This window comes from Nicotiana sylvestris, chromosome 2 (genome assembly GCF_000393655.2).
Source record: "Nicotiana sylvestris chromosome 2, ASM39365v2, whole genome shotgun sequence".
NCBI classification, from domain to species: Eukaryota; Viridiplantae; Streptophyta; class Magnoliopsida; order Solanales; family Solanaceae; genus Nicotiana; species Nicotiana sylvestris.
In genome coordinates this window covers 162074703-162086475 of record NC_091058.1, presented here as the reverse complement: position 1 = coordinate 162086475, position 11773 = coordinate 162074703, and the positions used below count along the sequence as shown (strand labels likewise).

Genomic DNA, 11773 nt, shown 5'->3' with positions numbered 1-11773 from the left:
ACGTGATTTGATAGGTTTCGACATCGGTTGTGAAAGTTTGAAGTTTCAAGTTCATTTATTTTGAATTGAGGTGTCATTCTTCAATAGATGTTGTTATGTGCGCTTTAAAGCCTCGAATAGGTCCGTATTATGATATGGGACATTTTGGTGTGTTTGAACGAGGTCTCAAGGGGCTCGGGTGAGTTTCGTATAGGTTCGGGTTGTGTTGCACTCGTTTTTGATGTGTCGACGTCATTATTTCAAGAATAAATGGTACCACACTAAGCAAATAAGCTCAAATTTATGTTTTGATTGTAGCATTAGATCTATATTGTAATTACGGAGCCATAGCAAAATGAATCGTCGAATCTGGACATCATATGAGGAAGTTATGCTTATTTTAGTGTCGGAGAAGACAGTTGGTGCTGGTGTTTTCGCAGATGCAAAGTTGGGTCTGCATCTACGACCCCATGGGTGCAAAAAATGGTCTAAAGCGGAAATGACAGTTCGAATTGCGCAGATGCGGAGTTTTTCTCGCAAAAGCGAAAATCCTAAAAAAATCAAACTAGGTTCTTTTGATATTTTAAGCATATCTTGAGTTCTAGTGCTCCTATTGAGGTGATTTTTACGGTGTTTTTCTCCTCTTTTCATGGGAGTCAGCATCTAACTACAATTTTTGTATTAATATGATCACAGAAGTTCATTTTTGAAATTATCCATATTTTGATTGGAGAATTGGGGATTTTTATCAAAAACATTTCTAAAGTAAGTAATTGTATTTTGAGCATCGATTCAGAGTCGGAATTGGATGAAGTTAGTATGGTTGGACTCATAATTGAATGAGTTATCGGATTTTGTGAGTTTTTTTACGTTTTGAGGTGCAGGCCTGGGTTGGACTTTTTTGCCGATTTTGCGCTTTTGATTAAATATTCAACCTTTTTCAATTTGAATTGGTTCGTTTAGCATTGTTTGATGTATTTGAGTTGTTTTAGGTTAATTTCGAGACGTCGAAGGTCAAAACGTGCAAGATGGAATTTTTGGAGTATCGCTTGGCTTATTCGGTATTGGAATTGACTTGTTCGAGTTAAGTAACTCTTTTAAACTTAGTACTGAGGGTATGAAACCCCGAATTTTGTGCTATGTGATTGGTGTTGAGATGACACACATACTAGGTGACGGGCGTGTGGGCGTGCACCGTGTGAATTGTTACTCTGTTATTTCTGTGGCGCTATGTAGTTACCTGACCTTGCCTGAAATCATGAAACTTCTACGTACTTGAGCTATTGAGCTATGATCCATGTTAGACACCTGTTGGGACCCACTGAGGCCATTCCTGCTATTGAGCTATATGCTTTCATTGCACTACATAATCAGTCATATGCATATCATATCTCAGTCTCTGTTACTATTTATTGATACATCACATCATTATTTTCGGCTGTTATTTCACGTCATTGAGAGCCCCAGAGACTGGAGAGATTGATGACTGAGTGAGGCCGATGACCTGATTGTGAGGATATTTATGAGATTGGGCTGCACACCGCAACATGTTTCATTGATTTATGCCATGATTGGCTTGATATAGCGCTTGGGCTGAAGGATCCTCTCTAGAGTCTATACACACCTCTAGTGAGCATAAGTACCTATTGAGTGCGAGTGCCGAGTGATTGGGAGGACTGAGTGACTATGAGGATTGAGAGACTGGGAAGATTGAGTGGGATTGAGTGCTCTGAGAGTGTGAGTACATGATTCATCTCTGAAATACATGGCATTGTGGCATGCACACATGGCATACATGCATAGAGATGCATTTTTCCTCATGTTGTACGGTAGTACATTATTCATGACTTTCAACACACATTGATATATGGTCATAAAGAGGTATTTCACACTTGCTTTCTGGAAAGAAAAATGAAACATCTTATTTATTGTGGAAAGGATTATTGAAAAAATTGCAGTTATCAAACTATCTCATATTTAAAGATTTGGATTTTCACTGATATTCTTGAAAAAATGGAACTATTTTCGAAATATTGTGAAAAACCCGAGCATTTTATGTCTGAGTTACTTCCTTATTTATATGCTCTACATTGTTATGAACTGCGATTGGATCCAACCTATGTTCCAGCCCGTCACTACTTTCATTTTAAGGTTAGGTTTTTTACTTGCCAGTACATGGGGTCGGTTGTACTGATACTGCACTTTTGCATATTGCATGAAAATGTTGGCTGTTATTGTTGCAGTGTTCGATGGTTGCTGGATTTGAAGATGTACCTATGTCCCTCTTGTAGCTGCCTCTTGTTCATGGTAGCCTTAGTTTTATAAAACTCTTTTTATGTACTTTTCAAAGAGAAGATGTATTTTCTTCATATCAGCTTTGTAAGCTCATTCGTAGAAGCTCATAATTTATAGTACCAGTCCTTGGGAAATGTATAAGTTACAGATAATTTCTTCCATTTAATTGTTTTATCAATTTAATTGGAAATAGATAATTGTTAATTGACTTACCTAGCGGGTTAGATTAGATGTCATCACAACTAGTGGATTCTGGGTCGTGACAGGTTACTTCACCGTCTGTTTAGCCAGCTAGAGGCAGAGGTCAAGCAGCTAGAGGTAGATTTGATGTTGTTAGAGATGGAGGTCAGGCCGTTAGAGGTGGGGGCCAGCCAGATAGAAGCCGTTCCAGAGACATGGCTTAGAGTGGCTGGGCCAGCCCCTATATTATTCTTTCCTAACCAGGCCTAAGATTGAGTCATCTGATGTTATTATAACAGGTATTGTTCCAGTTTGCCATAGAGATGCTTCAATTCCATTTTATTCGGGCTCTACTTATTCATACCTGTCATCCTATTTTGCTTCATATCTGGGTATGCCTCGTGATTCTTTGAGTGCTCATGTGTATGTGTCCACACCTGTAGGAGATTCTATTATAGTAGATCGTGTTTATCGCTCGTGTGCGGTTATTATTGGGACTCTTGACACTAGCGTAGATCTCCTACAACTCGATATGGTGGATTTTGATATTATCTTGGGTATGGATTGGTTGCCACCTTATCATGCCATATTGGATTGTCACGCCAAGATGCTGACCTTGGCCTTTCCGGGGTTGCCTCGGTTAGAGTGGAGGGGAACTCCTGGGCATTCTCCTAGTAGGGTTATATCTTATGTGAATGCTCGACGTATGGTCGAGAAGGGGTGTCTAGCTTATTTGGATTGTGTCCGTGATTCTAGTGAAGAGGATTCTTTCATGGATTCAGTACCAGTTGTTTGTGAGTTTCCAGAAGTGTTTCCTGTAGATCTCTGAGGGATGCCACCCGATAGAGATATTGACTTCTGTATTGATTTGGCTTCGGGCACTCAACCCATCCCTATTTCGCCATACCGTATGGCCCCGCTAGAGTTTAAAGAATTGAAGGACCAGTTGCAAGATTTGCTTAAGAAATGCTTCATTTGACCTAGTGTCTCGCCCTAGGGTGCACCCATGTTCCTCATGAAGAAGAAAGATAGATCGATGAGGATGTGCATAGATTACCGACATTTGAACAAAGTCACCATTAAGAAGAAATATCCATTGCCGAGGATTAATGACTTATTTGATCATCTTCAGGGTGCCAAGGTGTTTTTGAAGATTTATTTGAGGTCTGGCTACCATTAGTTGAAGATTATGGCATGTGATGGTCCTAAGATAGCTTTTTGGAATTGGTATGGGTATTGTGAGTTTCTAGTGATGTCATTTGGGTTGAAAAATGCCCCGGCAACATTTATGGATTTGATGAACTGGGTGTTCAAGCCCTACTTGGATTCCTTCGTGATTGTATTTATTGATGATATCTTGATCTACTCCCCTAGTCGAGAGGAGCACGAACAACATCTTCATATTGTCTTTGAGAGATAGACAGTTATATGCCAAGTTTTCAAAGTACGAGTTTTGGTTAGACTCAATCGTTGTCTTGGGGCACGTCGTATCGGCAATAAGGTGCATCCTCAAAAGATTGAGGCAGTGCAGAGCTAGCCTAGACCCACTTCAGCTATAGAGATCCAAAGTTTCCTAGGTTTGGCGGGTTATTACTGTCAGTTCGTGGAGGGGTTTTCGTCTATTGCAGCCCTATTGACTAGATTGACCCATAATGGTGCCCCGTTGAAATGGTTAGGCAAGTGTGAGTTGAGCTTTCAGAAGCTCAAGACTACTTCGACTACGGTTCCACTGTTGGTGTTTCCCACATGTTCAGGATCTTACACGGTGTACTATGATACATCTTGTATTGGGCATGGTGCAGTATTGATGTAGGATGGCAGGGTGGTCGCATATGTGCCACGACAGTTGAAGGTTCATGAGATGAATTACCATGTTCATGACTTAGAGTTGACAACCATTGTTCATGCTGAATATTTGGAGGCACTATCTTTACAGCATGTCGTGCGAGGTATTCACGAATCATCGGGGTCTATAGTATTTGTTAAAGCAAAAGGATTTCAACTTGAAGTAGAGGAGGTGGTTCGAGCTGTTGAAAGGCTATGATATCACCATTTTGTATCACCCTGGGAAGGCCAATGTGGTGGTCGATGCCTTGACTAGAAAGGCTGTGAGTATGGGTAGCCTTGCGTACACTCTAGTTTGTGAGAGACCACTTGCATCAAATGTTTTGGCTTTGGCCAATTAGTTTTTGAGGTTAGATATTTTAGAGCCCAGTCGTGTTCTAGCTTGCACAGTCACTCGGTCTTTCTTGTATGATCGTATCAGCGAGCGGCAGTATAATGATTCTCATTTGCTTTTCCTTAGGGACACAGTGCAGCATGGTGGTTCCAAGAAGGTTACTATTGGAGATGATGGGGTTTTGAGGATGCATGGTCGTATTTGTGTGCCCAATGTAGATGGACTTCGTGAGTTGATTCTTGAGGAGACCCATAGTTCCCGGTACTCTATTCATTCGGGTGTTGCCAAGATGTATCAGGACTTGCAGCAGCATTATTGGTGGAGAAGGATGAAGAAGGATATAGTTGCATATGTAGCTCGGTGTCTAAATAGTCAGCAAGTAAAGTACGAGCATCAGAAACCTGGTGGTTTGCTTAAGAAGTTAGAGATTCTTGAGTGGAAGTGGGAGCGTATCACTATGGATTTTGTTGTTGGACTCCTATGGACTTAGAAGAAGTTCGATGCGGTATGGGTCATTGTGGGTAGGCTAACCAAGTCAGCACATTTCATTCATGTGGCAGTTACCTATTCTTTAGAGCGGTTAGCTGAGATCTACATTTGCGAGATCGTCCGTCTTCACAATGTGCCCGTGTCTATCATTTCTTATCGAGGTACGCAGTTCATCTCGCACTTCTGGAGGGCACTACAACATGAGTTGATCACACAGGTTGAGTTGAGCACAACATTTAATACTCAGATGGACGGACAGTCCGAGTGCACTATTCAGATATTGAAGGATATGCTTCGCGCTTGTGTTATAGATTTCGAGGGTTCTTGGGATCAATTCTTGGCATTTTTGGATTTTGCCTACAATAACAGCTACTATTCAAGCATTCAGATGGCTCCCTATGAGGCATTATATGGGAGGCAATGTCGATCGTCAGTTGGATGGTTCGGGCTGGGGGAGGCTCGGTCATTGGGTACAGATTTGGTACATGATGCCTTGGATAAGTTCAAGATTTTTCAGGATCGACTTCGCACATCTCAGTGTAGGCAGAAGAGTTATGCCAACCATAGAGTTCGTGATGTTGCATTCATGGTCAGAGAGAGGGTATAGCTTCGAGTGTCACCCATGAAGGGTCTGATGAGGTTCGTAAAGAATGGCAAGTCGAGCCCTAAGTATATCAGATCCTCTGAGATTCTTCAGAGAGTGAGTGATGTGGCTTACAAGCTCGCATTTCCACCTAGTTTATCAGTAGTCCATCCAGTGTTCTATGTGTCTATGCTCTAGAAGGATCACGATGATTCGTCCCACGTGTTAGATTTTAGTTTAGTCCAATTGGACCAGGATTTGACTAATGAGAAGGAGCCATTGGCTATTCTAGCCCGGAAGGTCCGATAGTTGAGATAAAAGAGGTATCCTTCAGTTCGAGTGCAGTAGAAAGGTCAGGTGATCGAGGCAGCCACTTAGGAGTCCGAGTCGGACATGTGAAGTAGATATACACACCTTTTCACTAGTCCAGGTACTTTTCTACTTCTGTTTGAGGACGAACGTTTGTTTTACATGTGGAGAATGTGATGACCCGATAGGTTCTCTAGAGTTTTATCTTATAATTCTATGTTTTGAAACCTCAAATAGCTTCTTTAGCATTCCTTGATTTGCGTGCACAATCTGTGTCTGTTTCAGGAAGGCTTGTATGTGAAAAACTGATTAAAATGTTAATTTGTGCCTTAAAAATTCAATTGAGTTGACTTCGGTCAATGTTTTGAGCAAATGGACATGGATCCTTGTTTTGACAGTCCCGATGGGTCCGTATCATGATTTAGGACTTGGGCATATGCCCGGAATCAAATTCGGAAGTCCCTAGCTCAAGTTATTGCAATTTGTTGAAAATTTTAAATTTAAAAATATTATAAATTTGACCGAAGTTTGATTTTATTACTACCGGGTCCTAATTTTGGTTCAGGAACTTGGTATAGGTCCATTACTACATTTGTGACTTGTCTGGAAATTTTGGTGCAAAATGGATGTGATTTGACGTGATTCAGACGTTCGGTTGTTAAAATGAAAGTTCTTAAGTTTTATTAAAAATTTCATTTGTTTTGGTGTCCAATTCATAGTTCTAGATTTTACATTGATGTTTTGATTGCACGAGCGAGTTCGTATAAGGTTTTAGGACTTGTGTGCATGTTTGGTTTGGAGCCCCGAGGGCTTGTTTGAGTTTCAGATAGGCCACAAAGTGAATTTTGACTTAGAATCATAATTGATGCCTTTTTGCTTCTTGTTCCTGTTGGAGACCTCGCATTTGCGAGATTTGTCTTGCATTTACGAGCCTGGGCAGGCTAGGGGATCTTCACATTTGCAAGGTAAAAGTTTGCATTTGCGAACTTGCTTTTTTCCGCTTTTGCAAAAGCAGAGCCACATTTGCGACTCAGTATGGTTCATGACAGTCTTCGCACTTGCGAGAACTGGGGGTTCATATTTGCGAATAAAAACATCACATTTGCGATGACTAGGCTTATGAGAGGAGTTCGTATTTGTGACACATCACAATTGCGAACAAATATCACAATTTCGACATCCGCAGCTGGGTAAAAACTGATTTAGAAAGAATTTCGCTTATTCTTTCAAATTTTCAACGCTAAAAACCATTTAGATGTTTTTTAAGAGTTTTTCTTCCTCAATTCATTGGTAACTAACTCTAACCTGCTTTATTCCAATTACCCACTACATTTCATAAGATTTCAACCTTAAATCTAGGATTTTCATGGTAGAAATTAGGGATTTGGATAGAATTAGAGATTTTTGTAAAATTAGAATTTAGACCTCGAATTGAGGTCAAATTTTGAAACAAATTACATAACCGAGCTCAAGAGTTAATGGATAGTCGAGTTTCAGTCCAAATTTCGGGTATTGACCAAGTGGGCCCGGGGTTGACTTTTTCAATAATGACCTAAATTGAACCTCTTTCATTCGTGGGTAGTTCCTAAGGCTTATTTTGAATCGTTTGGTTAATCATTTGGTATATTTGTTGATTCGGAGGCTTGTTTGAAAGTCAAAGATGTGGTTGAACTTTGAGTTGATTGCGGAGCGAGGTAAGTGTCGTGGTTAACCTTGACTTGAGGGATTTGGACTTGTTTGCCTATCTGCTACGTGTTTAAATGTGTGGGTACAACATATATGTGAGGTGACGAGTACCTATGCGTTGTTGTTGGGTTAAAACATGCAGGTGGGACTTATTTCCTTGTAATATATTGCCTTATTTGATTATGATATCCATGCTTAGACTAGTGTATTACTTAATTAATCGTTCTTTCCGCATTTTTGAACTATTTGTGATGGTTGAGTATTTTTGGAACTTGAGGTTTGGTATTTTGGAACAGTTATTGATGTAAGGTTTATTCTTGTTTATTCTATCTCCCAAATGTTTATATTCATTGCTACATGGTAAGGGAGAGTGGTAAAATACGAAGGATGATACCGTGATGTTTATTGCTTCTTTTATTGAATACTACATGGTGAGGAAGAGGGTTAAAGCACGCAGGGTGATTTTGTGCCGTATTTATCATTTCATGAAGAAATTGAGAGTAAAAGCATGAAGGATAATGCCCTGCCGTATTTATCGATTCATGGAGAGATTTAGAGTAAAAGTACGATTTGTGATGTTGTGCAGTCTTTATTCATTATGTTTATCCATTTCCATTGGTTGGTGATTTACTTGAATGTCTTATATTGACATTCCTGTTATAGTTATCGTGTCATGTTCCCCTTCGTATATCCCCTCCCAGTCATACGTGTTTAATTTTTATTTGTTGTTATGTTGCACATATATCTTCTTTTGTATAGGTTTAATTGCGTGTGTGTCCTGTCATAGCCTCATCACTACCTCGTCGAGGTTAGGCTCGACACCTATGGAGTACATTGGGTCGGTTGTACTCATACTACAATCTACACTTCTTGTGCAGATTTTGGTACTGGTCCTAGCTGTACGTGAGGTGCATCAGCTCGGATTAGCACATTTGGAGACTCGAGTTAGATCTGCTGGCGTCCGCAGACCTTGAAGTCCCCTCCCTCTTTCCTCATTTACTGTTCATTTTATTCGAAACAGTTGTATTTATTTCAGACTCTATTTGTAGAACCTCTAGAAGCATGTGTACTTGTGACTCCAGATCCAGGTTATATTTAGATATGCTGGTTATTATGCAACTTCATATTTCAATTTAATTGGTTTATTTATTTGAATTATTTTAAAATTGATTTAAGAATTTCTCTAATATTGTCTTGCCTAACGAGTGAAATGTTAGGTGCCATCACGGTCCCGGAAATAAAAATTTTGGATCGTGACAACCTTCTTTTTGCATCTTGGATGGCATAAACCTTGCAAACATGGTAATTGCTTTGGCAAAAACCATTCCTGGTCTCTTCCTATTATGGGTTCATGTTAAACTTACCTAAAGAGAACAAAACAAGAATATCACAATTATTTATTACATGTGACTGCAACAGAAAGAATAATGTAAAACTCCTTTTTTTTTTTTTTTGAAATTCTGCGTTGCATTTTTGTTATGGCCTTGGAATTGGAATGATTTAACATTTCTTAAGCTTATGGTACTTGTTAATCTTAGTATTTGTCCTTCCTGCTTGGCATTCTCCTCAATATACCAATCATTCTTGAATAAGCACTCTTCAACAAGTCTTTACAGCTATTAATACAATTCGACAAGTTAGTTTCCGACCACTTCCACGCCGTTGCTAATTTCTCGAAAAATAGTAAATTTTCGACGACTTTTCCGTGCTTTCCTCCAAAAAGTTTTCAAAAATTCTAATAACAAATCTAACGTCCATTTTATTGATTCCATAAAATAGGCATCGGGTAACCTAGTAGTTAGCAAATACATTATTTGGGACCATGTTCAATATTTTATCAAAAAGCTTATTGGATGGTTATAACTGTTTGACCTCGAGACATATGACTATGTTAAATTAAATATATCTACATGATTTTAAAATACAGAACAAAAAGTAAGTGATTTGTCCATTTTAACAATTCTTTGTGTTTATCTCGAAAATACGAGTAGCAATTAAATTTGATTAATGGCTTAAAGATATGTGATTTAGTTCAATACCAATTAATAATCAAGAAATATGAATTAGAAATGAAAGATAGAAATGAATCAAACCAATGTTACTTAGCAGTAGTGACCTCAAGTTTAGTGACCTCGAGGTGGCTTAAGGCAGTAAGAACAATTAAGTAAGAAAAGCAAAGTAAGAACAATAAGGCTAAAGGACAATTCTGATGAACAACAGGCAAAAAGTAGAGAGTATATTCTCTTCTCAATCATAAGATGATGTTACAAATGATTGAGTCTCCTTTATATAATAGGGGAATCATAAATAAGGAATGTTTCCATTTTAAAGTAAGGAATATTCTTGGTACAATTGTCTAACCGCTAGTATGGAATCGTACAATCCTATTTCGGAATTTGCGCCATGATTTTGGGAACGTGGCAGGAATCTAGCTCATTCTGATACAAATCTATAACGTACTATTTCGGGGTCGAGCATACTTGGCCCCGATATTCCTCGAACTTCCATCCCAGAGCATTGCACTCTGTCTTCGAGCTCGAGCATGGTCCACTGGTCTCGAACTCGACCTCCCCCAGACTTAGGCATAGAACGGACCGTCGAGCCTGTAAATCGAAGGCATGTGTTTTTGACAGTATACAGTAGTCCCCGCGTTTCTTAGAATAAGTTGACAAGAAATGATTTGAACCTTGATCCTCCGGAGTCTATAACGATGATGTCACTCTCGTGACGTAGGTGCTCGAAGTGACTGAAAAGTCCCGTCAGTTCACTTCCCCAAAACAATAAATGCACGCCAGTATTGGTCGGCCACCAACGTTGTTGAACCGTCGCCGCCCATCTATAAATATAATTTCCTACCTTTTAAGAAAGCTTTACTTCAATTTTCAAACATCTCTGAACCTCCTCCATACCTCTATCTCTGAATCTGTTCTCTTTTGTTTTCTTCTACCATCATCTTTTTAGTACCAGAAACAACCAGGCCTCGCCGTCTTTTGTAACCCAAAACCATGACAAAACTTCTGAAACAGTCCCTCAAAAGGAAAGAGCGTCGTCTTCTTCTACCTCGTGGCCGGCCAAACCGGTGGCGCCGCTAACTCTTGTGGAAATCACCCCCGGCCCTTGTATAATTAAGAAGGACTTTAGTATTAAAAATCCCCCCGATGTCCCAGGCCAATGTGAGCATGCATCTCGATATCTTAGCTTGATATCGCAGAAGCACCTTATGGACGTGAAGAAGGATTGTGGTTGGGGAGATTAGGTCGTGATTCAGATCCCCGAGTCTCGAAGAAAGCATTACTACCCACATGGAGGGGTTTTTAAGTGTTTACACTTACCTCTTCACACTGGGTCCCCTTGATCCGGTGGTGAATGACTTATGTAAAACATACGAAATCACCGTCGGCCAGATTCACCCCTCTTTTTGGAGCATCATGATCATGCTGCGCTATTTTTCCGAAAAGGCCAAGGGTTTGGAATTCACCCTCAACCACATGATTCGATTGTACCGGCCCCAGCTATTTCGAGGGCTTGTCAAGTTGCAACGTCACCGGAAGAAAGCGTTCTTTGCCAGCAGTGACGAAGACAAGGATCGGGGATGGATGAGCCGGTTCATTAGAGTACAAACTTCGGATGTCATTCCCCGGGACAAAATGCTGTTCCTGGAAAGATGATTACAATTGTCAGTAGAGCCCTTCTTCCTAATGTCTATACATACTCAACTTGCACATCCCATGATAATATTTTTATCTTTTCTGCAGCTGTTGCTTGGACACCTCTCGCTATCACCGATCTCGAGGACTGTGTACGAAAGGTGGCTGCGACCTCCTCGTATAATGAGCGCAAATGGAACGAATTATCGAAGGGTCAGTGGGAGGCCAAGAACCATGGTAAGTGCTTTTCCAAAGTTTCAAATACTTTTCATATGTTGGTGGCATCAACTTATTCATGTTCACTTGTGCAGGCCTCAAAGATGTATCCGATATGAGGCCAGCCCCACCCTGGGAATGGACCAAGTTTTCAATCCCGAAATCCGAGAAGGACAACAAAAGAAAAAGGGTTTAGAAGCCTGAAGACCC

The 11773-nt window shown here is 40.1% G+C and overlaps 1 protein-coding gene across 1 annotated transcript; it reads left to right on the top strand.

Annotated features, from left to right (window-relative positions):
• Positions 1-334: 334 nt before the first annotated feature.
• On the top strand, positions 335-3283 carry LOC138885888 (uncharacterized). Its single transcript, XM_070166883.1, has 2 exons — positions 335-431; positions 2754-3283. Exons 1-2 carry the CDS (start codon positions 335-337, stop codon positions 3281-3283), a joined length of 627 nt encoding a protein of 208 aa, XP_070022984.1.
• Positions 3284-11773: the final 8490 nt, after the last annotated feature.

Excerpts from the sequence above, each read along its gene's own strand:
- LOC138885888 (XM_070166883.1), top strand. The coding sequence starts at position 335 with ATGAATCGTCGAATCTGGACATCATATGAGGAAGTTATGCTTATTTTA. Across the intron at positions 432-2,753 it reads TTTCGCAGATGCAAAGTTGG|GTATTGTTCCAGTTTGCCAT; the intron begins GTCTGCATCTAC and ends TTATTATAACAG.